This window comes from Mobula hypostoma, chromosome 7 (genome assembly GCF_963921235.1).
Source record: "Mobula hypostoma chromosome 7, sMobHyp1.1, whole genome shotgun sequence".
NCBI classification, from domain to species: Eukaryota; Metazoa; Chordata; class Chondrichthyes; order Myliobatiformes; family Myliobatidae; genus Mobula; species Mobula hypostoma.
In genome coordinates, this window is record NC_086103.1 from 16,778,480 (window position 1) to 16,806,309 (window position 27,830).

The 27,830-nt window shown below is 45.4% G+C and overlaps 1 protein-coding gene across 1 annotated transcript in view; it reads left to right on the forward strand.

Annotated features, from left to right (window-relative positions):
* mat2b (methionine adenosyltransferase 2 non-catalytic beta subunit methionine) overlaps positions 1-27,830 on the forward strand; it is a 56,066-nt gene that overhangs the window by 22,244 nt on the left and 5,992 nt on the right. The window contains exons 2-6 of the mRNA XM_063053098.1: positions 4,848-5,042; positions 12,766-12,880; positions 17,542-17,694; positions 20,427-20,620; positions 21,015-21,128. Coding sequence (XP_062909168.1) covers positions 4,848-5,042; positions 12,766-12,880; positions 17,542-17,694; positions 20,427-20,620; positions 21,015-21,128 — 771 coding nt within the window. The remainder of the gene's footprint in view (positions 1-4,847; positions 5,043-12,765; positions 12,881-17,541; positions 17,695-20,426; positions 20,621-21,014; positions 21,129-27,830) is intronic.

The window sequence follows — 27,830 nt, forward strand, 5'->3', positions numbered from 1 at the left end:
GTTGGCATATCTCACTCCTGTACGCCCTCTCATCACCACCTGAGATTCTATCAACAATGGTTGTATCATCAGCAAGTTTATAGACTGTATTTGAGCTACGTCTAGCCACACAGTCATGGGTATATAGAGAGTAGAGTAGTGGGCTAAGCACACACCACTGAAGTACACCAGTGTTGATCGTCAGCGAGGAGGAGATATTATCATTAATCCGCACAGTTTGTGGTCTTCTGGTTATGAAGTCGAGGATCCAATTGCAGAAGCCTGAAGGCACATACTCAATCCAATTGCATTTGCTTTCTTTTCCAGAGACTCAGCCTGTAAATTAACTTCCTGGGACTCCCAAGTCCCTCTGTTCTTTGAACCTTCTCCCCATTTAGATAATACTCCGCTCCTTTTACTAAAATGCATTATCATACATTTCCTAACACTATATTCCATCTAACACTATTTTGCCCATTCTTCCACTTGTCCTCAGCACTACCTACGTGTGACTTATGCTTCTCCCTCTCAAATTGCAGTGTGAATTCAATCATATTATCGCTGCTTCCTAAGGGTTCCTTTACCTTAAGTTCTCTAATAAGATCTAGGTTATGAACAACACCCAATCTAAGATAGCCTTTCCCTGAGTAGGCTCAAGCACAAGCTGCTCTGAAAAAAAAACGTCTGGTAGCCATTCAACAAACTCCCCCTTGCGGTCTGATACCAATCTGATTTTTCCCTCTCCGCTTATATATTGAAATCCTCCATTACAGTTGTGTCCTTGCCCTTATTACAGACCTTTTCCAACTCCCTTTGCAAACTCAACTCCACATCTTGGCTACTATTGAAGGCCTATATTTGATTCCATAATTTTTTTTACCCTTGCAGTTTCTTAACTCCTCCCACTAAGATTCAACATTCTCTGACCCTGTCACCTCATTCTCAAGATGTAATTCCATCTCTTACCAACAGAGCCACACCACCGCCTATGCCTTCCTTCCTGTCCTTAATATACAAGGTATATCCTCTGATGTTAAGCTCCCAGCTATGGCCTTCTTTCAGCCATGACTCAGTGATGCCCACAGTGTCATACCGACCAATCTCTAATCGCTGAACAGATCCTGACCTGGATCTGGGCCGTACCCTCCAAATATCCAGACCTGCCTCGGGTTTTTTGCACTACCTTACTTTCCCTTTTCTATTTTCTATTTATGATTTATAATTTAAATTTTTAATATTTACTATCGATTTGTACTCCAGGGAGCGCGAAGTGCAGAATCAAATATCGCTGTGATGATTGTACGCTCTAGTATCAATTGTTTGGCGACTATAAAGTATAAAGTGTAATTGTGCCACGTGTTTGCCCACCTTATTCTGAATGTTATGTGCATTTAAATACAGCACCTTCAGTCCTGCATTCTCCGCCTTTGAATTTTGCCTCTGTGGTACAATTTAACCCTTTGCTCTGCAGTTGTACTCAATTATTGGTTTGTCCTTCCTTGCATTCATATTATACCCATCACCTACTTGTAAACCTGCTGGCTCATACTCAGCTCTATTATACTGGCTTCCATCCCCCTGCCATATTACTTTAAACCACTCCCAACAGCTCTGGTAAACCTGCCCGCAAGAATATTGATCCCCTTGGATTCATGTGCAACCCATCCCTTTTGTGCAGGTCCCAGCTGCCCCAGAAGAGGTCCCAATTATCCATAAATCAGAATCCCTGTCCCCCTGCTCCAATTCTTCAGCCACGCATTTACCTGCCACCTCATTCTGTTTCTATCCTCACTGTCATGTGGCACAGGCAGCAATCCCGAGATTACTACCTTTGAGGTCCTGTACCTCAGCTTCCATTCTAACTTCCTGTATTCTTTTTTTCAGGATCTCCTCCCTTTTTCTACCCATGTCGTTTGTACCAATATGTACCGCGACTTCTGGCTGCTCACTATCCCTTTCAGGATATTGCGGACATATTGAGAAAAATCACAGACCCTGGCACCTGGGAGGCAAGCTACCATCTATGTTTCTTTTTTGCGTCCGCAGAATCACCTGTCTGTCCTCCTGACTATAGAGTCCCCTGTTACTGCTGCATCCTATTCAGTTCCCTACCCTTCTGAACCACAGGGCCAGACCCAGTGCCAGAGGCACGGCCGCTGTTTCTTCCCCCAGGTAGGCGCTCCCTCCAATCATACTCAAAATGGAGTACTTATTGTTGAGGGGATGGCTACAGGTGTGCTCTCCACTATCTGATGTTCTCCCTTCCCTCTCTGGACTGTCACCTATTTACCTGTCTCTTGTAGCCTTGGGATGACTACCTCCCTGTAGCTCCTGTCTATCACTGCTTCAGTTTCCCAAACAAGCCAAAGGTCATCGAGCTGCAGCTCCATTTCCTTAACATGTTCCCTAACATGATGAGTCCATGGCCAGATGAGCCATGATCTTATTGAATGGTGAAGCAGGACTGATGGGCCAGATGGCCGACTCCTGCTCCTATTTCTTATGTCTCTCAGGAGCTGCATCTCAATAAACCTGGTGTAGATGTGGCCATTGGGGAGGCTGGCAGTCTCCTGGAGATCCTACATTTGACACCCACAACAGGACACTGGCTTTGTGGACATACCTCCTATTCTCTCAAAAGCTAAAAAGAAATAAGTAATAAACTCACCTATTTACCTTGCCTCCACCTATTCTCGCTGAATCCTGTTGTGCCAAAGCCTTGCTACTCTAACTCAAGACTACTCTGACAACTGCTCCCATGATGACTGCTCTACTCAGCTGGACTATTGTGGTCATTTTTGGTTGCCTCATTATAGGAAGGATGTGGAAGCTTTAGAGAGGGTGCAGATGAAATTTGCCAGAATGCTACCTGGATTAGAGAGCATGTCTAATGAGGGCAGGATGAGCGAGGTAAGCCCTTTCTCTTTGCAGCGATGAGAGGTGACTTCATAGAGGTTTACAAGATGCTAAGAGGCATAGATAGAGTAGAGAGCCAGATACTTTTTCCCCAGGGTAGAAATAAGTTAATTTTATGGTGACTGGTGGAAAGTTGGGGGGTGGGGGGGGAGGTGTCAGAGGTAGCATATGAGTAGAGTTTGATTACTCTGGGTCTCTACTCACTAGAATTCAGAAGAATGAGGGGTGACCTCATTGAAACCTTTTGATGGTGAAAGGCCTTGATAGAGTAAATGTGGAGAGGATGTTTCCTATGGTAGGAGAGTCGACACAGCCTCAGTATAAAGGGGCGTCCTTTTAGAACAGAGAATGGTGAGTCTGGAATTCTTTGCCACAGGCAGCTGTGGAGGCCAAGTCTTTATGTATAGTTAAGGTGAAGGTTGATGGATTCTTGATTGGTCAAGGCATGAAGGAATGTAGGGAGAAGGAGATTGGAGCTGAGAGGATAATTGGGTGTGTGGAACACACTGCCAGGGGTGGTGTAGAAGCAGATACAATCGGGACATTAGATAGGCACATGGATGATAGAAATATGGAGGGTTGTGTGGGATGAAAGGATTAGATTGATGTTGTAGTGTGTTAAAATGTCAGGTCATTGTCACGAAGGGCCTGTACTCTATGACAGTGCCTCTACTTCCTTAGCAGTCTGTGGAGATTCAAAGACTTCGACAAACTTCTATGGATGTGTGGTGGAGAGTGTATTGACTGGCTGCATCACGGCCTAGTATGGGAACACTAATGCCTTTGAATGGAAAATCCTACAAAAGGTAGTGGATTCGGCACGGTACATCACAGGTAAAACCCTCCCAACCATTGAGCACATCTACATGAAACTCTGTCAGAGGAAAGCAACATCCATCATCAAAGATCTTCACCATCCAGGCCATGCTTTTTTCTTGTGGCTGCCAGCAGGTAGGAGGTACAGGAGCCCGAGGACTCGCACCACCAGCTTCAAGAACAGTTACTACCCCTCAACCATCAGGCTCTTGAACAAAAGAGGATAACTACACTCAACTATTGAGATGTTCCCATAGCCAATTATCTCATTTTAAGGACTCTTAAATGTGCGATCGAGAATCTCCGGAGAGAAAGCCCCAAAATCCTCGGCTTTGCCTGCTGCTGGCGACCGAGGCTGAGGTCGAAGCGTTGGGATAGAGATGGTGCTCGGTACTCGGTGTCGGAGGGCTGATCAGAGCTGGAAGTTTTCAGACGACTGAGAGTCGGACTGTGGTCGGGCATGGCAGGGAGAGTTTTTTCCTTCTCTCGTCTGCGTGAGATGTGGGACTTTCGAGAGACTTTGAACTTTTTTACTGTGCCATGGCCTGTTCTTCATCAAGTTATGGTATTGTTGCACTGCTGTAACTATATGTTATAATTATGTGGTTTTGTTAGTTTTTCAGTCTTGGTCTGTCCTGTGTTTCTGTGATATCACACTGGAAGAATATTGTATCATTTCTTAATGCATGCATTAATAAATGACAATAAAAGACTGCGTGTCCTCATAATCTAATCTAATAATCTACCCTTCATCTTATTATTTCATGCTCTTGTTATTTATTGCTATTTATTTACATTTGTATTTACACGGTTGTCTACTATGCTGTGCTTGATCTTTCATTGATCCTGTTACAGTTACTATTAAAAAGATTTGCTGAGTATGCCTGCAGGAATAAAGAATTTCGGAGTTGTATGTTGTGACATATACAGTATGTCTCTGAATAGTAAAACTTACTTCGAATTTTCTGCAGTGTTCTGTGATACTGAACTTGGTGAGGCGGTAGATTCTATGGATATTCACTGTTTGGGATCTGTGCATTGGAAAGTGGATTTCATCTGGGAGGGGTGTTGGTGCTGGTCACAATGCACCTGACCTGGGCTGGCAGCAACACTAATCTTTGCCCTTCTCCTTACAGGAGGATGTCTCAGTGCCCGACAGACGGGTACTGGTCACTGGAGCAACGGGACTGCTGGGCCGAGCCGTGTACAAAGAGTTTGCGGAAAATGGTTGGGATGCGGTGGGCTGTGGTTACAGGAGAGCTCGACCCCGGTTTGAAAAAGTGAACCTGCTGGAGGCAGGGGAAGTGCAGAGGATGATCCAGGAGGTTAAGGTGCTGAACCTCAATATACTGCTGACAATTGGGCTGAGGAGTGGGCTGTAGAAGACATCTGTAATGGGAAGGGCTGGTGGGCTTGGGAGAGGGCCAGAAGTGTAGCCATGCTGTGCTGGGAATGAATGGTGTGGAGGAGGGGCTGATGTCATTGGTGGGATAGGAGCTTGCTAGGGAAGGGTCAATCAGCCTGTGCCTGCAAGCAGAGCAGCATCATGTGTATTAGTCTGGAGCTGGGGGAAGGGGATTCTGTGCGTTTAACAGGTCCCTCACAGCAGGTCTGTTGGCCAGTGAGCAGCAAATGTCTGTGGAACAGGAGAGAGAGAGATCTCTGCTTTGACAGAAATTGCCATGTTCCACAGAACTTCAGAGCCAGTTGTAAAATGGCTCTGAAGTTTTATGAGATGGTATGGAGGGAAGATTCACTGTGTCTGACCCTGGGAGTGTGAGATGGGATGGTGTAGAGGAAGCGTTGATATGTGTCTAACCCTTTTTTTTAAACAAAATATCTTTGTTACAATTTTATTGCTTCAGTATATACAAGCCAGTGACTAACACAATTATTACACAACGACTAGACAAACGACATTGAACTAAAATGTTTCCATCTCTGTCAATGGTGGCGCTAATCCCCTGTTGTGCCCAACGGTCCTGGAGCGCCTCTGTGGTCACCGTGGACAGCATGTGTTCCTCCTCAATATTTACCTGGGCATGAACATACCCCTAAACATTGCCAGGCAGTTTGCCCAGGCAGATCCCTCCGCCACCTGCTCCAGGAACCTCAGATAGCTGTTTTCGCCAGCCCCAGGTGCAAGTTGACAAGGACATCATCATCCCTCTATGCCCCCTCCTTACTGGGTGACCATAGGATGGGGCTGAAATGCAGACAGAGGAAAGGAACAACCCTCGCAGATATGTGAAAAGGGGCTGCAGCCTCGCACACTGTAGGTACACGTGGTACAGGGTCTCCTCCAGCCTGCAGAAGTGACATGCAGCTGTGATATCCGTGTACAAACTAAGGAACTTGTTACAGGGCACTGCTGTTTGCAGCAGCCTCCACCCCAAGTCCCCGAGGTGCATGGGAAGAAGTCCCTTGTAAAGGGACTTTCATTGTAGACTCGCCTCACCTCCAGGTGGAAAGACAGTCGGCCACAGCATGTCAGGACAGTGGACAAGGACTAGGAAGTGGAGGGTGTGGAGCAGCAGCCAGTGCAGGTACTTCCTACTTGCATTCCTGAATGGGATTGTGGGTGTCGATGAGAGACGACTCAAGTTGTGTGGGCTCAGCTTTCGGAAGGGATTGCAGGGTCTGGGCCCAAAAGGCAGCTTTGGCAGTGCAGAGGTGAGCCCAGCCTGGGTCGTTCCACACACCTGAGCCGCACTGACATCCGTTGAGGTAGGTCCGGGGTCGGCCGGAACTCCACGATCTGCCAGAGGAGAGGGTTCCTGGCCTGAGGCAACTATGTTCCAGACCCTCATTAGGTCCTGATAGGAGTCAGACAGACTTCTGACAAAGCATCACGGCTAATGCCCGCCAGTGGTAGCCGCATCTCTTCGTGAAGACAGTGGCCCTCCGGAGAAAGTATGTTGCCACCAAATGTCACCTGGGAGCGTGCTCGGCGTACAGGAATCTGAGCGGGATCCTGAGGCGGAGAGCCGCCAGCCGCGTGCGGACACACACCGGTGACTGTCTGCCCACTCCCACTGGGAGACTGAAGACTGGAGACTCAGTGTTTCCTGTTACCCCAGAAGAAGTCCGTCAACTTCCTCTGCATTCCTGAGACAAAGGGGGCAGGTGGGGCAAGGTGACCATCTGTAACCACAACATGGAGGCCACCAGCTGGCTTATGACCACCGCTCTGCCTTGATAGGAAAGCACCCTAAGAAGGCCTGACCAGCGTCCCAGCCGGGCCATGACTTACGTCTCTTGGTCCTGCCAGTTCGCCAGCTAGGTCTCCCCAGAAGGACTTGGGTAGACTCAGATAGAGGAGATTCACTCAAAAGGCCTCATTTCCTCTGGCAGCGAGTCCACCTGCCATTGACCCATTAACTTCCTGGCACTTGCGCATTCCCTGCAGGTCATTGGGATCTGTCACCATCAGGAGCACGTCGTCGGCATAGGCCAAAAAGGATGACTTCCATGTCCAATTCACGTAGAGCCAGACCCGCCGCTCCGCTGAAGAAGGCACAGGAACAGCTCTCTACTCAGATGGTATACAACTGGCTGGACATAAGGCATACCTGATGTACCCCTCTTAAGGGAATGGGCGCTGTCAGTGATCCATTAACCTTGACAAGGCACTATGTGGCACAGTATAGGAGTATGACCTGGGCTACAAAGTGTGGTCCCAGCCCAAATGCCTACAGAGTGCCCACTGGTCCAACATCTTCTCCTGGTCAAGAGAGTGAAATGCTGCAGTTTCCTGGAACAGGTGGATCAGGTCCGGGACTAGATGGACATTATCCTGAATGGACTGACTTGGGACTGTGTACAATTGGTCAGGATGGATCACCTGTCAATACTGAGCCAAGAGGGTTAGCCATTGCCCAGGCAAAGATCTTACAGTCCGCCAACCAAAGAGAGACCGGACACCAGTTCTTTAGTAGGTGGCAGTCTCCCTTCTTGGGCAGTAGGACAACAGTTCTCTGCCATGAAAGGGACATTTCCCTGGTGGCTAGACTCTCCCCTAGGACAAAACTGTAGTCATCCCCGAAGACAACTAGGCCAGGTGAGTGTCCAGCCCCTCTGGGCTGACCATAGGTAGATCTTTCTGGACCTCACTGCACGTGTCTGCATTTGACAGGTCTGGTGAGAATAAGGACACAGAGGGAGCGAGGAGTGGACTTCTGTGTTGATTTCATCAGGGTCTGTGATGCGGAAATCGTCTGCAGCAGGTAATTCCAGTTCTGCTTTTGGGCTCCCTGCCACTTCTCCAATGAGTAGAAGGGTGAGCCAAGGTCCAAATTGTGCAGCGTTTGGATCCATCATCTTGTGTATGTACTTCGGGACTGCTAGAGCGTACTTCTCCTGGTATTCCTGCCATAACTATTGGTCCCCATTGGTCAGACCAAGGTGGAACTCTTAAGTCAATCAACTGTCTCTCAAACCGATCAATCTCAGAGCCCTGCATCTTTGGCGACCCCCCTAGTGTACTCCTGACATAGAAACCAGATGTGGGCTTTGCCCACATCACACCAGAGCCGTAGAGAGCAGAAATCCTCCTGCCTCTCCCTCCAGGTGACCCAGAGTGCATGGAATGAATCCAGGAATTGGCTGTCTTCCAGCAACCAGTGTTAAAGTGCCAGTGCCCAGATCCCACCCAAGAATACAGTGGAGCAAACTCCATCCACACAAGGTGATGGCCGCATGGAGGATGCTAAATGCCGGAGATATATGCCTGAGAGATGTAGAGGTGGTCTTTGGGGAAACCTCCCTCTCTAGATCTTCTCGGGAAGGTGCTAGAGTCAGGGTGAAGATTCTGCCAGGTGTCTACCAAGTCAAAGGAGCCTACTAGCTCCTTTAAATTTTCTGATGCTGGGTCACAATGGAGACCAGATTGGTCCTCCACCATGAGGGTACAGTTGAAGTCTCCCCTGAGGATGGTGCATCCACAGGGTTAATGGAGCTCAGCAGAATGGACACCTGACGAAATAGGCGCATCTGCAACACCTTGTGCCTCGGGGCATAAACGTTGATAAAGTGCAGAGGTGCACTATCCAGGCACATGGCTAGGTGAAGCAGTTGGCGGGAACGATACCTTGGACTTCTACGATTTCCAGCTAGAAGGTTGGTGCCAAAAGGATCGCCACCCCACCAGAGGTGGAGCTGAAGTGACTCATGTTGACCCCTCCCTGCCACTCCAGGAGCCAATTGGACTCGTCCCCTGGGATGGTATGGGTTTCCTACAGGAAGCTCACTGCATATCTCCCATCCCTGAGGACTGAGCGATTTTTAAACCTGTGGAGGGAACCCCCGCTGCCATTCAGATTTAGACTAACTATGGTGATCTTCATATTGGGAGTATACACTAGCACCCTTCCTGGTGAGAGCAGAGACACCCTCAGTCATACTTTCTCGGAAAACCAAGAAGGTTCTTTGCTGTCTGGGCTCAAGTGGTGCCAGCGCTACCCTGTGACGTGCCAACCCCCAAAGGAGTAAGGCTACTTTGCATCCTGATGTGTCTCACCAGGTAATCCATGAAGGATTTAAGCTGTCGCCTATCGTTCCCAGACATAACATTCCTATTCCCCTTCCCTTTCCGTCTGAGGATGACACCCAGGAACTTAATCAGCCTCTGCATGCTAGACCAGCGCAAGGAGGCTAATTTCGACTGATGCTTCTCACCCTCAGAGGTGAGGATAAACTCTCTGATCTCAACAGGGATCAATGGGAACTTCTCAGGAGGGGTGAGGATGTCCTTCGTCTCACTATCAAATGAATCTTCCTCCACCCCATCTTTCTTCCTGTGTGTACTAGCAGACTGGACCACTTCTAACTGACACTGCACAGCGGGTACCTTGCTCACACCTGCCGACTCCATCTTTTCATCAGCCCTACCCTCAAGAACAACAATGGAGGGATCACCCCCAGGAACTCCCTGAAAACCAAGCGTAGATAGGGTCAGCATGAAGAATAAATCTCTCTTCTCAGGAGCCAGGCAAGAGGTGGACCCCGACAACTCTGTTTCTAGGGGCATTTGGGAGCCTGATCCTGAGAGTGAGAGCGGCAGGCCGCTGCTTTGCTAACATTATCTGGTGCACTTGCCTCTAGGAAGGCACCAACTAATAAGTCCTGGGGGAGGGCTGTAGGGCTGTCTCAGTTCCCAGATCAGGGGCAACAACAACTTCCTGCATAAACACCCCACCTACCATAGGGCTCGAGGCTGTTTCTGGGGATTCAGGTTTAGGACTCACCTCCACCCGGATACCCACACCCTTCGGTGACCCCCCAAGCCTACATTCTCTGCCCTCTGGGAGAAGAGCTTCTTCTCCTCAGGCTAGATGGGCACCCAGGTGCAGGAGTTACTAATGCAGTGGCACACTCCGCTTCCATCACCCTGTCCACCTGCGTGCTTCCCTGAGCCTCCCGCTGAACTTCAGGACAAGTGAGTTCCTCGGTAGTGAGCTCTGCGTTCTCAGGGGCCTTCCTGGGGTGTTTGGATTTCTTCTCCGCCTTCCTGCCCTGTGGAGGCTCCTCCCTGTGCCTGCCGTACATGTAAGCTCAGGTGCCTCCATCCCAACCACGGGCAAAAGCAGTTGCAGGGATAGGGGTAAATGGGGAACTAGTGCCAGAGGTGGACTCCTTGGGCCGGGTGTTTGGACAATCCTTCTGAAAGTGTCCCACCTCTGCGCACACATGGCACTGTGGGTGCTCAGAGCTCCAGTACTGGACTTCGTGCTGGACAGTAAACTGGCCCTCAGCGTTGTCCTCCTGTGCCAGCTGCATGAACAGCTGGCACTGGAAAGAGATTACACTGCGGTGGCTGTGTCTCTTAAATTTGTGTCTTACGGCAGTTATCTCTGACGTTATGTCCCAGAGGGCTAGATGGGGAAGAAACACCTCATAGGGAATGAAAGGCTTGACGTGCCGGAGGATGATTCATTGCATGGGAGCTGTCACTAGCTCCATCTGTAAAAACGTGTCTTTGACTGTGATCCCCTTACTGAGAGTCTAGTGCACCAGCTCATCATTCCCCAGATAAAGCACAAGACCGTAAGACATAGGAGTAGAGTTAGGCCATTTGGCTCATGGAGTCTGCTCCGCATGAATCATGACAGATCCTTTTTTTCCCCTTCTCATCCCCAGTTCTCTCCTTAACCTTTGATGCCATGTCCAATCAAGAACCTATCAATCTCTGTGAGGTTCACGAGGTTAATTCCCGGGATGGCGAGACTGTCACATGTTGAAACATTGGAGCGACTGGGCTTGTATACACTGGAATTCAGAAGGATGAGAGGGGATCTGATTGAAACATATAAGATTGGACACGCTAGAGGCAGGAAACATGTTCCTGATGTTGGGGGAGTCCAGAACCAGAGGCCACAGTTTAAGAATAAGGGGTAGGCCATTTAGAACAGAGTTAAGGAAAAACTTTTTCACCCAGAGAGTTGTGGATCTGTGGAATGTGCTGCCTCAGGAGGCAGTGGAGGCCAATTCTCTGGATGCTTTCAAGAAAGAGTTAGAGCTCTTAAAAATAGTGGAGTCAAGGGATATGGGGAGAAGGCAGGAACGGGGTACTGATTGTGGATGATCAGCCATGATCACAGTGAATGGTGGTGCTGGCTCAAAGGGCCAAATGGCCTACTCCTGCACCTATTGTCTATTGCCTTAAATACACCCAACAACCTGGCCTCCACAGCTGCCTGTGGCAATAAATTCCACAAATTTACCATCCTCTGGGTAAAGAAATTTCTCCGCATCTCTGTTTTAAATGGGCACCCCTCTATCCTGAAGCTGTATCCTCTTGTCCTGGACTTTCCCACCATGGGAAGCCTCCTTTCCACATCTACTCTACCAGGCCTTTCAACATTCAAAAGATTACAATGAGAACCCCCTCATCCTTCTAAATTCCAGCGAGTATAGACCCAGAGTTATCAAATGTTCCTCATATGATAACCTTTTTATTCCCGGAATCATCCTTGTGAACCTCCTCTGAACCCTCTCCAATGCCAGCACATCTCTTCTCAGGTGCGGACCCCAGAACTGTTGACAGTACTTAAGGTGAGGCCTCATCAGTGCCTTATAAAGCTCTGCTCTTATCACATCCCTGCTTTTGCATTCTAGACCACCTGAAATGAATGCTAACATTGCATTTGCCTTCCTCACCACCGACTCTACCTGCATAGTCTCCTACAGTCTGACCGTCACATCTCTACATAGTCTCCTACAGACTGACTCTCACATCTCTGTGTAGTCTCTTACAGTCTGACTGTCACATCTCTACATAGTGTCCTACAGTTTATGACAGTCACATCTCTACATAGTCTCCTACAGACTGACCGTCACATCTCTACATAGTCTCCTACAGACTGACTGTCTCTACGTAGTCTCCTACAGTCTCACCGTCACATCTCTGCGTAGTCTCCTACAGTCTGATCGTCACGTCTCTACATAGTCTCCTACAGACTGACCGTCACATCTCTACATAGTCTCCTACAGACTGACCGTCACATCTCTACGTAGTCTCCTACAGACTGACTGTCTCTACGTAGTCTCCTGCAGTCTCACCGTCACATCTCTACGTAGTCTCCTACAGTCTGACTGTCACATCTCTACATAGTGTCCTACAGACTGACCGTCACATCTCTACGTAGTCTCCTACAGTCTGATCGTCACGTCTCTACATAGTGTCCTACAGACTGACCGTCACATCTCTACATAGTCTCCTACAGCCTGACCAGATCGCTACATATGTCCACTCTTCCCTCTGCGATGTGGGACTGTGCAGCAGCATAACATGACCTTTGTTCCCACGTGGAATGAATTTTATGTTAAGTGCCGCGCATTTTTCAGTTCTCAGTCTAAAAATTTCCTGCTCGGTCTTTGTCTGAGCCAATGCATCCACTTTGTTTTGTAATCTCCATGTTGCCGTATCTCTGTCCTAAGCCATTTCCATTTGGAATGAATCCGAGTTCTGTGCTGACATGTATGTAGGAATACAGTTAGTGGCAATCCTGTGACCGGTGGAAACCTGACAAATCTCTTGTGTTTGTCCTGTTACAGCCACACGCTGTTGTTCACTGTGCGGCGGAGCGTAGACCTGATGTGGTGCAAAATCGACCTGATTATGCCCAGCAGTTGAACGTGAACAGTTCTGCATTCATAGCCAAGGAGTCAGGTATCACATCTTTTTATGGCCTCAAATACTTGTTGCTCTTACTGACAGAAATCCACAGGGCGACTGTTTAACTTGTCATGACTATCTGTCACCAGTGTGTCTGCTGTTTGAGCCGAGGGTAACAGGTATCCTGTTAACTGGCAAATTGCAGGGAGCAGTGATCATGTGGGACTGGAGGCTCATCTTTGGTCCAGACAGTAGAAACAGGGCATTAGGGATGATGGAGCCCGGATGACGCAGGCTGCTGGAGCCCGGAGCAACACTTGGAGGAACTCAGCAGGTTGAGTAGCATCTGAGAGGGACAAAGGAATTGTTTCAAGATGAAACCCTGTATCAGGACTGAGTGTGGAGAAGAGGCATTGAACAGTACAGGCCCTTCGGCTCACAGTTTTGTGTCAGCCTTTTAACCTACTCCAAAATCAATCTAACCCTTCCTTTCTACATAATCTTCCATTTTTCTGTCATCCATGTGCCTTTCTGAGATTCTTCTGAATATCACTAAGTATATGCCTCTACCAACACTGCAGGTGGGACTTTCCACACACCCACTACTCTCTGTAAAGAACCTGCCTCATTTTCAGTAATGAGGAAATGGCAGAGGCTTTGAATGACTATTTTGTGTCAGTCTTCACAGTGAGGACACATCTAACATGCCAAAGAGAGATGTTATGGATGTGATGGGAGGTGAGGACCTCAATACTATAGCTATCACTAAAGAGGTAGTGCTGAGCAAACCTGTGGGTCTAAAGATAGACAAGTCCCCTGGTCCTGATGGAATGCTTCCCAGGGTACTGAAAGAAATGGCAGAAGTTATAGGAGAGGCTTTGGTGATAATTCACCAAAATTCTCTGGACTCAGGAAGGTCCTGGCGGATTGGAAGACGGCAGATGTCATGCCACTGATCAAAAAAGGATGCAGACAAAAGGCAAGTAACTGTAGGCCAGTTAGTTTAACGTGTGGTTGGGAAAATGCTTTAAACTATCATTAAAGAAGAAATAGCTAGGCAACTGGAAAGAAATGGATCCATCAGGCAGACGCAGCATGGATTCAGCAAAGGCAGGTCCTGTTTGACAAACCTACTGGAGTTCTTTGAGGATATGAATAGCACAGTGGATAGAGGGGAACGGATAGATGTTATTTACTTGGATTTCCAGAAGGCGTTGAGTAAGGTGCCGCATAAAAAACTTATCCATAAGATAAGAATTTATAGAGCTGGGGGTGATGTATTAGCATGGATAGAAAGCAGAGAGTTGGGATACATGGGTGTTACTCTGGTTGGCAATCAGTGGTGATTGGTGTGCCACAGGGGTTGGTGCTAGGCCTGCAACTATTCATGACATACATTAACGATCTGGAAGAGGGGACTGAGTGCAGTGTATCTACGTTTGCTGATGATACTAAATTATGCAGAAGGTATGGAGAGTCTGCAGAGAGATATTGAAAGGTTAAATGGGTGGGCAAGAGTCTTACAAACGGAGTACAATGTTGGTAAATGCGAGGTCATCCACTTTGGAGGGAAAAATGAAATACCAGATTATTATTTAAATGGTAAAAAATTACAGCATGCTGCTGTGCAGAGGGACTTGGGAGTGCTTGTGCATGAATCGCAAAGGGTCGGTTTGCAGGTGCACCGGGCTATCAAGAAGGCAAATGGAATGTTGGCATTCATTGCGAGAGGGATTGAATTTAAGAGCAGGGAGGTTATGCTGCAACTGTACAGGGTACTGGTGAGGCTGCACCTGGAGTACTGTGTGCAGTTCTGGTCTTTTTACTTGAAGGAAGGATATACTGGCTTTGGAGGTGGTGCAGAGGAGGTTCACCAAGTAGATTCCAGGGATAAGGGGATTAGACTATGAGGAGAGATTGAGTCGCCTGGGATTGCACTCACTGGAATTCAGAAAAATGAGAGGAGATCTTCTGGAAACGTATAAAATCATGTAAGGGATAGATAAGATACAGGCAGGAAAGTTGTTTCCACTGCCAGGTGAGACTAGAACTAGGGAACATAGCCTCAAGATTTGAGGGAGTAGATTTAGGACAGCGATGAGGAGGAGCTGCTTTTCCCAAAGAGTGGTGAATCTGTGGAATTCTCTGCCCAGTGAAGCAGTGGAGGCTACCTCAGTAAATATATTTAAGTCAAAGTTGGATAGATTTTTGCATAGTAGGGGAAATAAAGGTTATGGGGAAAGGGCAGGTAGGTGGAGATAAGCCATCTTACTGAATGGTGGAGAAGGCTTGATGGGCCAGATGGCCTACTTTTGCTCCTATTTATGTTCTTATACCTCTGATATCCCCTCTATATTTTCCTCCAATCAAGGAAAAATTGCCTGGCTGCACTCTCTCTCTGTCTATGCTTCTTAAGATCTTGTACACCTCTGTCGAGATAGTCACCTCTCATCTTCCACTCTTAAGAGAAAGTCACTCAATCTATCCTCATAAGATGTGTTATTTTATCCAGGCAGCATCCTGGTAAATGTCTGCATCCTTCCTATAATGAGGTGATCAGATCTGAACACAATTCAAGTGTGGTCTAACCAGAGTTTTATAGAGCTGCACCATTACTTGAGACAACCAGCAGGTAACAGGTTGAAGGATGAATACAAATGGAGGTGGGGTGTGGGCAGATTTGGGGAGTGGTGGAGACAGGAGGGCGATGAACAGGAACGCAAGCTCTCCCATGCTGGAATGGGATGAGTATGACTGTTGATAATAGGAGCTATTAGAGTGGAGGTGATGGCCAGGTGGAACCAGGTACAAACAGGGGGATGGTGATCCGGTTGGTCGGAGGGGTGCTCTGGTCAGTGGGATGGGAGCTGGTGACAGCCAGGTGGAACCAGGTACAAATAGGGGAATAGTATTCCTGTCAGTGGGATGGGAACAAAATAATTGTTACTGTGGATCTGATGCAGTACAAAAATAACACAATAAAATAAAGAGGCAGGAGGCCATTCTATCCAAGTGATTTGTGACTTTATCAAGCTGGCTTGGTTAAAAGCTTCAGAAATAATGGTGAAGGCGTCAGGGTGTGCTGTTTTGTGAATGTTGATGTCATTGTTCAGATCATTACCTCTTTGACATTGGCCTGAGGTGGAATGTATACCGCTATCAAAATGACCGCAGAATTCTCCTGCGGCAGGTAAAATGGATGGCACTTAATTTTGAGATATTCCAGGTCTGATGAGCAGAATTGGGACAACACTGATACATTTCTGCACCAAGAGGAACTGATCATGAGACATACACCACCACCTCTGCTTCTGTCAGACGGATCCTGATGGTGTATAGTGAACCCGTTACTCTGAATGGCTGTGTCCCATTCAGAAGCGGTTAACCAGGATCTCACCCTAGCTCTGAGATCTTTGATTTTATTTACTAGAGACTATACGTATACAGTGATAGATTGTTCAATCACATTAAAACATCTTTGTTGACTGTACAAACCCTGGAAGCAGTTGTGATTCAGTCTACCAGGCTGAAAGGGGGATATTTAGTCATGTCCGTTGAGCTGCACTGCAATGAGATCAGCTCACGCAGCCCCGGAAATAGACCGGAGGTATCACGGCTTTGAGGATGGTGGTGAGGTTTAGGAAGAGAAGGTGCAAGGACAGGTGTTGCACTCCCTGAGGTTGTAGAGGAAAGTGCCAGGGAGTCAGTGGTAGGGGGCTGGGGTCAATGACCAGGAGGTGATGGATGGAATGTTCCTCTAAATATATTCAGTTTCACCCCGTGTGGTATTTGATCAAATTTCTTTTTCAGTTGTTTCAAAGTAGATTCAAGTTCTCAAACAGCCTGTGTTAGAATATGAACGCTGTTTCTCATATATCAGCCCTTGCCTTTCCCACCTATCACCTCCCAGTTTCTTACTTCTTCCCCACCCATCTGTCATCTTCTAGCTTGTCCTCCATCCTCTCTTCTCACCATCTTACTCCAGCTTCTACCCCCTGTCCTTTCCAGTCCTGATGAAGGGTCTCGGGCCAAAATGTCGACTGTTTATTCTTCCCCATAGATGCTGCCTGACCTACTGAGTTCCTCCAGCGTTTTGTGAGTGTTGCTCTGGATTTCCAGCATCTGCAGAATCTCTTGTGTTCCACATATCTCACCTGGTCTATAAGTGTCCCCAGGAGCACCTCCCTCTGTGCTTGTGCCCCTACTCTCTGGTTATTCAGGGTGGTGTAGTGATTATCAGCCTCATTGGCAATTCCTGCATCCTGCCTCGAGATGAGATGGTGCTGGTTTGGGTTTGGACATATAAGTTTCACGTCACTGGGACAGAGGCTGGAGATCCCGGTTCACAACATTCTGGGAAACCAAATCAAACGTGGCTTGAGTGAACAAAGCAGAACTTCCAGGCACCACACTAGTGTAGCAGCGTGATGCTGTTACAGTTTGGGGCACTGGAGTTTGGAGTTCAGTTCCAGTGTCCTTGTATGTTCCTTCCCATGAGTGTGTGGGTTTCCTCTAGGTGTTCCACTGTGCTCCCACAGTCCCAAGATGTGCCAGTTAGTAGGTTAATTGGTCATTGTAAATAGTCCTGTGGTTTGGCTAGAGTTAAGTAAGTGTGTTGCGGTGTAGCATGGCTGATTGGGTCGGAGGGCTTGTTCCGTGCTGTATCTATAAATAAATTACTTTAACTAATTACAGCCATTTTCTGCTTCTTACAGCTGAGGTTGGCGCCTTCATGATATACCTGAGCACAGATTACATTTTTGATGGAACACACCCTCCTTACCGAGAAAGCGACACTCCTAACCCCCTCAACCTGTACGGAAAAAGCAAGCTGGCAGGGGAGAGGCAGGTTTTGCAAAACCACCCTGGTGAGGCAGGAATTGAACGGCCTTGGGCAGTGATTGTGGTTGGCAGTAGGTGGGGGGAGGTGGTGGGCACTGGGGTAATGTAACAGGGAGTAAGCTGCCTTGGGCATTGATTGGGGTTGGCAGTGGAGGAGGGGTGGGCATTGGTTATGGTTGGCAGTGGTGGAGGGGTGGGCTGGTGAGGGGTGGGCACTGGGGTAATGTAACAGGAAGTAAGCTGCCTTGGGCATTGATTGGGGTTGGCAGTGGAGGAGGGGTGGGCTGACGAGGGAAAGGTATTGGAGTTACATAACGGGAAGTGGGCTGCGGGGCATTGATTATGGTTGGCAGTGAGGAGGGGTGGGCATTGGTGTTACATAACAGGAATGGAGATGCCTTGGGCATTGATTGTGGTTGGCAGTGGAGGAGGGGCAGGCACTAGGGTTATGTAACAGCATTGGCAGCAGAGGCAATGAGGCATACAGTGGCATGCAAAAGTTTGGACACCCCTGGTCAAAATTTCTGTTACTGTGAATGGCTAAGCGAGTAAAAGATGAACTGATTTCCAAAAGGCATAAAGTTAAAGATGACACATTTCTTTAATATCTTAAGCAAGAAAACTTGTATTTCCATCTTTTACAGTTTCAAAATAACAAAAAAGGAAAAGGGCCCGAATCAAAAGTTTGGGCACCCTGCATGGCAGTACTTAGTAACACCCCCTTTGGCAAGTATCGCAACTTGTAAACGCTTACTGTAGTCAGCTAAGAGTCTTTCAATTCTTGTCTGGGGGATTTTCGCCCATTCTTCCTTGTAAAAGGCTTCTAGTTCGTGAGATTCTTGGGCCATCCTGCAGGCACTGCTCTTTTGAGGTCTATCCACAGATTCTCGATGATGTTTAGGTCGGGGGACTGTGAGGGCCATGGCAAATCCTTCAGCTTGCGCCTCTTGAGTTCTATTTTAACTTCATCAGACCACAGGACTTGTTTCCAAAATGCATCAGGCTTGTTTAGATGTTCCTTTGAATGTTTTGAATAGAACTTTTTGGCCGCAATGAGCAAAGGTATGTTTGGAGAAAAAAGGGTGCAGAATTTCATGAAAAGAACACCTCTCCAACTGTTAAGCATGGGGGTGGATCAATCATGCTTTGGGCTTGTGTTGCAGCCAGTGGCACGGGAAACATTTCACTGGTAGAGGGAAGAATGAATTCAATTAACCACCAGCAAATTCTGCAAGCGAACATCACACCGTCTATTAAAAAAAAGCCAAAGATGAAAAGAGGATGGCTTCTACAACAGGATAATGATCCTAAACACACCTCAAAAGCCAAAATCCTCGAGACGCAAGCTGAAGGATTTGCCATGGCCCTCACGGTCCCCCGACCTAAACATCATCGAGAATCTGTGGATAGACCTCAAAAGAGCAGTGCATGCAAAACGGTCCAAGAAGAATCTCACAGAACAGAACTAGCAAGGAAGAATGGGCGAAAATCCCCCAAACAAGAATTGAAAGACTCTTAGCTGGCTACAGAAAGCGTTTACAAGCTGTGATACTTGCCAAAGGGGGTGTTACTAAGTACAAAGAAATGTGTCATCTTTAACTTTATGCCTTTTGGAAATCAGTTCATCTTTTACTTGCTTAGCTAATCACAGTAACAGAAATTTTGACCAGGGGTGCCCAAACTTTTGCATGCCACTGTAGATTCTTGTAAAGGTTCTACAGAGACCTCTAAATCACACAAGCAGGATGTGTGGTAGGAGGAATTGGCCTTGGAGGGGGTAGGTGGATTTAAGACTATAAGAGTTTGAAGCAGAATTAGGCCATTTGGTCCATTAAACCTGCTCCACTATTCCATAATGGGTAATTTATTATCCCTCTAAACACCATTCTCCTCCCTTTTCCCCGTAACCTTTCACACCGTTACTAATCAAGAACATGTCCACCTCTGCTTTCAATATACCCAATTAATTGGTCTCCAGAATCATCCGTGGCAATGAATTCCACAGATTCACTACTCTCTGGCAAAAGAAATTCATCCTCGTCTCTGTTCTAAGTGGTCGATTCTCTCTTCTGAGGCTGTACCCTCTGGTCCTAGACTCACCCACAATAGGAAACATCCTCTCCACATCCACTCTATCTAGGCCTTTCAATATCTGATAAGTTTTAATGAGATCTCCCCTTATTCTTCTAAACTCCAGTGAGTTCAGGCCCAGATTAATTAAATGCTTCTCATACATTAATCCTTTCATTCCTGGAATCATTTTTGTGAACCATCTCTGGACCCTCTCCAATGCCAGTAGATCCTTTCTTAGATAAGGGATCAAAGCTGCTTGCAATACTCCCAAGTGTGGTCTGAGAAGTGCCTTATAAAGCCTCAGCATTATATCCTTGCTCCATGTTCACTGAGCAGGGGGTGTGGACGGGGGATTGTGAGCAGGAGGTTATTTGGGTTATGGTGGAGACGGGGAGATTGTTGTGGAGAAGGAGTTTACAGTGTTGGGAGTGTGCATGTGGGGGATATCTGCGGGGAGAGGTTGTAGAAAACGGGTGTTGTATGGGTGGTGGTGATTTCCAGAAATTGTTGATGTGGAGAGTTTGCTCACTGTGGTGGTATTATGAGTGGAATGATTGTCAATATGTGGATGTTATTTACAGAGTGGGGATGAAGGGAGAGTGTGGACAGATTGTTGGATATTTTCAGTGAGGGGAGATTATTCACTGTATGGGGGTATTTACCCTGTCTGTTCACTGGGTCCCAGGCGCTGCAGTGCTCCGTGTTCCTGTCCTTTACGGTCCAATAGAGGAGCTGGAGGAAAGTGCAGTCTGTGCCATCTTCAGCAGTGTCCAGTCCCCTGAAAGATTGGCCAGTGTTGACCACTGGCAGCAACGGTTCCCCACGCACGTGGCTGACGTGGCCAGAGTGTGCAGGGAGCTGTCTGAGCGCAGGATGCAGGTGAGTGTATGTGCACACATGCGCACACGTACGCACACATAGAACAAATCCTGTGTCTACTCTCACCCTGTTCAACCAATTCCCCCTTTCCCCATCCGTCACCCATCTGTGTTCACCTTGTGTGACTCCATAACCTTTCAAATCGCAGTACAAGCTTTTGTGTTACAAATATGATTAGTAGATTGATCTCAGAGTAGGTTGAAAGGTCAGCACAACATTGTGGGCTGAAGGGACTGTGCTGTGCTGAACTGTTGTGTGTTGAGGAATTCCTGCCAGAAGTGTGCTACCCTCAGTTGGCTGTGTTGCTGTGTTCTGGATGTGTGGAACTGTTAACTGCAGATTTTGTCCCAGATTTACATCTGTTACCTTATTGGGAATTATTTCCCCTGAACAGGACTCTTCAGTTAGTGGAATCTTCCACTGGTCTGGGAACGAACGAATGACCAAATATGAGATGGCTTGCACTATGGCAGATGTCTTCAGGCTTCCCAGAAATCACCTGCAACCGGTGAGTGAGTGTGCGTGTGTTCATTTTCTGTCGGGGGGGTTTATGTCACACAGGATCCCTTGCTGAAGAGCATGCTATGTTGGGTGTCAAGCTGACCTGTGTATGTCAGGTTTGTGTCACACACAGTACTTTGCTGAAAGCATGCCGTATTGCATGTGGAGCCTCCTGTTGGAGGTGGACCTGACAATCTGCTCCTCCCCAAAATTCAGAACTATAACCTGATATTTCTCAATTGTTTAAATGAGCAAAGAGAGAGAGACAATTCATAGCAGCCTTCCATGGCATTAACATATTACTGTCGCCTGTGTCACGTTCAGACTTTGCACTGCTTCAGATTGGGACTGTCGCCAGTCCTATAAAACAATGGACTTGGTTTTGAAATGTACTTACCATCATAATACACACACACACACACACACACACACACACAATGCTGATTGAATAGGTTAGGATTTTATTTCTTGGTACGTAGAAAATTGATGGGAGATTTGATAGAGGTATATAAAATTATGAGTGGTATAGATAGGGTAAATGCAAGCAGGCTTTTTCCACTGAGGTTGGATAGGATGACAACTAGAGGTCATGGGTTAAGTGTGAAAGGTGAAAAGTCTAGGGAACATGAGGGGAAACTTCACTCAGAGACTTGTGAGTGAACGAGCTGCCAGCGCAACTGGTACATGCAAGCTCGATTTCAACGTTTAAGAGAAGTTTGGATAGGTACATGGGCGATAGGGGTATGGAGGGCTATGGTCCTGGTGCAGGGTGATGGGAGTGGGCAGTTTAAATGGTTTGGCACAGACTAGATGGGCCGAATGACCTATTTCTGTACTGTACTTTTCTACGACTGTAGGTGATGGGCAGGTGGGAAGAGATGGGAGCCAGACTGGGAATGGAAAAAGGGAGGACAGGGGGACGAGAGAGAAATAACCCAGAAGTTAGGGAAATTGATGTTCATGCTATCAGGAACGGTGGGATGGAGGCTGTTTTTGATCCTGGTGGTTGGTGCTTTCAGATTTTTCTATCTTTTGCCCAAAGGGAGAGGGAGAATCAGGTTTAATATTCCGTCTAAAGTATGTCATGAAATCTGTTTTACAGCAGCATTACATTGCAATACATAAATAAAACTGTGAAGTACAATAAGTATATCCTGGCAGGAAGGTTTAATAGAGCTGTTAGGGAGGGTTTAAACTAATTTGGCAGGGGAATGGGAACCGAAATGATGGAGCGGAGGAGGGGGAAAACAGAAATAAATCTAAGATAGTGAGCAGTAAAGATGTCAGGAAGGACAGGCAGGCAACGTGCAATAAAATTGCAGAGCAATCAAAGCAAAAAGTACCAAATACTGGACTGAAGGTGTTATACTTAAATGCACGCAGCATAAGGAATAAGGTGGATAATCTTGTTGTACAGCTACAGATTGGCAGGTATGATATTGTGGCCATCACTTAGACATGGCTAAAGGATGCATGTCTCTGGGAGCTGAACATCCAAGGATACATGGTGTATCGGAAGGATAGGCAGGTAGGCAGAGCGGGTGGCGTGGCTTTATTGGTAAGAAATGATATTAAATCATTAGAAAGAGGTGACATAGGATCGGAAGGTGCAGAATCTTTATGGGTTGAGCTAAGAAATCGCAGGGGTAAAAGGACACTGATGGCAGTTATATACAGGCCTCCAAACAGCTGCAGTGATGTGGACTACAAATTATAACAGGAAATAGAAAAGGCGTGTCAGAAGGGCAGTGTTATGATAATTGTGGGGATTTTAACATGCGAGTGGATTGGGAAAATCAGGTCGGCACTGGATCTCAAGAGAGAATTTGTAGAAAGTCTACGAGATGGCTTTTTAGAGCAGCTTGTTGTTGAGCCCACAAGGGGATCGGCTGTACTGGATTGGGTATTGTGTAATGAACCGGAGGTGATTAGAGAGATTGAGGTGAAGGAACCCTTAGGAGGCAGTGATCATAACATGATTGAGTTCACTGTGAAATTTGAGAAAGAGAAGCCGAAAACCGATGTGTCGGTATTTCAGTGGAGTAAGGGAAATTACAGCGGCATGAGAGAGGAACTGGCCAAAGTTGACTGGAAAGGGACACTAGTGGGAAGGACGGCAGAGCAGCAGTGGCTGGAGTTTATGCGAGAAGTGAGGAAGGTGCATGACAGATATATTCCAAAAAAGAAGAAATTTTCAAATGGGAAAAGGATGCAACCATGGCTGACAAGAGAAGTCAAAGGGAAAGTTAAAGCAAAGGAGAGGACATACAAGGAAGCAAAAATTAGTGGGAAGACAGAGGATTGAGAAGTTTTTAAAAGCTTACAGAAGGAAACTAAGAAGGTCATTAAGAAGGAAAAGATGAACTATGAAAGGAAGCTAACAAATAATATCAAAGAGGATACTAAAAGCTTTTTCAAATGATGCTGGAGAATTGTAATGGGAGATAAGGAGATGGCAGAGGAACTGAACGAGTATTTTGCATCAGTCTTCACTGAGGAAGACATCAGCAGTATACCGGACACTCAAGGGTGGCAGGGAAGAGAAGTGTGCGCAATCACAATTACGACAGAGAAAGTACTCAGGAAGCTGAATATTCTAAGGGTAGATAAATCTCCCGGACCAGATGGAATGCACCCTTGTGATCTGAATAAAGTAGCTGTGGAGATTGTGGAGGCATTAGCAATGATCTTTCAAAAGTCAATAGATTCTGAAACACATATGAGCCAATCTGAACATGGCAGGTTAAAAAGAATGGGCTTTAAGCATGTATTTTATTCATCATATAAATTGAGCCACAAAAGAGGGGTAACTACTCTAATATCAAGTACTCTTAATTATGAACATATTTCAGAGACTAAAGTCAAAGATGGACGGTTTGTAAAAATTACAGGAAGAATAGAAGGTACAGAAATAACATTGCTGAATGTTTATGCTCCTCCAGGTTGTGAATGGTCATTTTATAGACACATTTTTGATCTAATGGTCAGTTCTCAAGGGGTAGTAATTTGTGGAGGGAATTTTAATATTAGATTAAATCTTGTATTAGATTCTTCAAGAATAGTTACCCAGAATAAACCTCTGACTCGGAAAATGAATTTATTGATGGAGGAGTTGGGAATTATAGATGTGTGGAGGGAATTACACCCCACTAGTAAAGATTATACACATTACTCTTTCCCTCATTCAGCCTATTCAAGGATAGACTATTTCTTTATCTTTAATACAGATAGACTCAGGATAAAAAACTGTAATATTGCAACAATTGATCTGTCGGATCATAGCCCAGTCTCTATGTCTCTAATCCTGGAAAGGAAATGAGGAAAACACTATGGAGGTTAAATTCACATATACTCAATAACCCAAAAGTAATGGAGAGATTAAGGGGAGAAATCAAAGAATATCTAGACCTTAATGACACGGGAGAAACATCACCAGTGATCTTATGGGATACATTGAAAGCGGTACTGAGAGGGAAAATTATTTCCATTACCACTCACATGAAAAAAATCAATGCACAAAAATTAGCAGACCTTCAAGGAAAATTAAAACAACTTCAAGTTGTAGATAGCAACAAAAGTAATTCAAATCTTAAACAGGAAATTAGGAAATTGCAAAGTGAAATTGACGATATTTATACATTGGAAACTCAAACAAATTTCCTTTACCTAAGACAAAAGAATTATGAAGTAGGAGGTAAATCAGCTAGATTATTAGCATATAAATTACGAAAACAACAAGCAGACAATACAATTCATAAAATAAAGAATCCAAAGACAAAGCTTGTGGAGAGTACAATAGGGAAAATTCAAGAGAATTTTGAAACATATTATCGAGAGCTGTACTCCCAACCCCAGGCCTCCAATGAGCCCTATATAGACACTTTACTGAATTCTTTAGATCTACCTAAACTTACAGATTTACAAAATGAAAGTTTATTAGAACCAGTAACTGCCAAAGAACTGAACGTGGCCATCTCTAGGTTAAAGGCTGGAAAGTCCCCGGGTTCTGATGGGTTTACCTCAGAGTGGTACAAATCGCTGAAGTCACAGTTAGCCCCATTACTACTTAACACCTTTAATTGGATCTTGCAGAGAGGAGAAACTCCACCTTCCTGGAGAGAAGCGATTATTTCAGTTATTCCTAAAGAGGGTAAAGATAAACTAGAATGTGGCAATTATCAGCCAATTAGTGTTCTTAATTTAGATTACAAACTATTTACATCTATATTAGCGCGCAGATTGGAAAAGCTTTTACCTGGCCTAATCCATTTAGACCAGACTGGATTTATTCAACAAAGGCAAACACAGGACAACATAAGGAGAACTCTACACATATTAGAACAGGTTAATAAGAACAAGACAGAGACAATGGTAGTAGGATTAGATGCTGAGAAAGCTTTTGATTTGATTAGTTGGGCATTCCTATACAGAGTGTTAGGAAGATTCAGCTTTCAAGAAAAGTTTATTAAAGTAATTCAGACTCTATATGACAGCCCTACAGCCCGAATTAAGATAAATGGGGACCTCTCTGACTCCTTCATTTTAGAGAGAGGCACTAGACAGGGATGCCCAATTTCTCCTCTCCTTTTTGCGCTATATATTGAACCGCTCGCCCAACTAATAAGACAGAGCGAAATCGTAAAAGGTATCAAGGTGGCAGGGATTGAACAGAAAGTGGCGTTATTCGCAGATGATGTTTTGGTCTATCTGAGTGAACCAGAAAAATCATTTATAGGATTGTTTACATTGTTGGATGACTTTGGGAAAATATCAGGTTATAAAATAAATGTAAAGAAAACGCAGGTTATGTCCCTAAATTATACACCATCCAAAAAATTGCAGGATACATATGATCTTAAGTGGGAAGCTAAATCATTAAAATATTTAGGAATAACCCTGCCGAAGGATCTTTCAACGCTGTCACAGGTAAATTATGGGCCATTAATCTCAGAGATAAAAGCAGATATGCATAGATGGAACTTTATCCCTTTTTTAAGTTTAAATTCAAGGATAAATACTATAAAAATGAATATTCTTCCTCGGTTACTGTGTCTTTTCCGTACTTTACCTATGGAGGTGGATGATAATCAATTCAGGGAATGGGACAAATGGATTTCCCGCTTCATTTGGCAAGGAAAGAAACCTAGAATTCGATATAACACCATACAGCTAGGGAAGGAAGGAGGAGGTATGGTTCTTCCTTGCCTGAGAAATTATTTTTATGCCTCACAGATAACCCCTCTGTTATATTGGTGTAATAGGGAATATAAGGCTAGATGGAAGGAAATAGAATTTGGATTAGTTGACAGTTTTCCTCTACAGGCCTCAATAGCTGACAAAGGATTGATGGCCCAATTGGAAAAATTTAAAAACAGTTGGATGAATCTTACATTAAAAGTATGGCAGAAGGTGGTTAATTCGTGCGGAATTAATAACATGTTAAAACTGTTCAGATGATGTGCATATGATACCGAATTCCTTCCCAACAGAGGAAATAAAAGATTTGAACTATAGATAAAGAAAGGTCTTACAACCTACCTCTCATTTATAGATAAAAGAGTATTACGAAGTTTCCAAATCCTGCAGGACAAACTTGGCCTAGAACACAATGACTTTTTTTAGGTACCTTCGAGTACGAAACTATGTTAACCAGAGTTGTAGATATACAGACCTATCAACAGTAGAATTAGAATTTTTCAAGATTCTGAATTTGGCTTGCAGTTAAATACCTAGTAAATCAGTTTCTCGATTATATAATGCACTCTCCCATGCTAAAAAGGTAAACACATTGTATATTAAAGAGAAGTGGGAGAAAGAAGGAGGAGGCTTGGGGGAAAATATGCAGCGTTCAGTGGTCCTCGACTAATTCTTTGACTTGGAGAGAACATTGTTGGAAAAATATTATAAGATACTTCAAGACCCCATATCAGGAAAAATATAAAGATACAAACGTGACGTGTTGGAGAAGGTGCGGCTCCAAGGAGGCAAATCATTTTCATATTTTCTGGGATTGCCCTAAATTAAGTCTATATTGGGAAGGTATTCATAGAACATTAGTTAAGGTACTTAGGTCCCAGATACCTCTGAACTTTGAGACGCTCTATTTGGGGCATGTATTGTTTCTTGAACAGAAGGAAGATATAAAGTTGCTGCAGGCCCTCTTAGCGGCAAGTAAGAAATCAATCACTAGAAAGTGGCTAAATCCAATACCACCTACATTAGAAGATTGGCACGAAATTATCTTGGAAATATTTAAAATGGAAAAGTTGACTTACTCCCTGAGAATTAAAAAGAAAAATTTTATCAAATCTGGAATAAATGGATTGAATATATAACCCCAATGCGAGCAGACTTTAGATGACTGCTCTTCTCATCAACACAGTAATATTGCTGACATAAGCACCCCGAGTCTAAATGTTTACTGTTTTTGTTTTCTTTTGGAAAATAGAGAATTAATACAAGTAAAGGAAAAGATTTGGGAAAGGGATAAAAAATGATAAAATTAAGTAAATAAGTACATAGGGATTGGATAATTATGTCTGCGGGCAGGAGCAAGCATGAACAAATTAGGATATAAACACCTACAATGGTTGTTACATAGGCTTATATACAACATTTTGGACCAGTAGAAATGGTCCAGAAGAGATATATGGAAACTATTATTACTATTTTTCTTAACAACTAATACCATTACCTAGCCTAATAGATT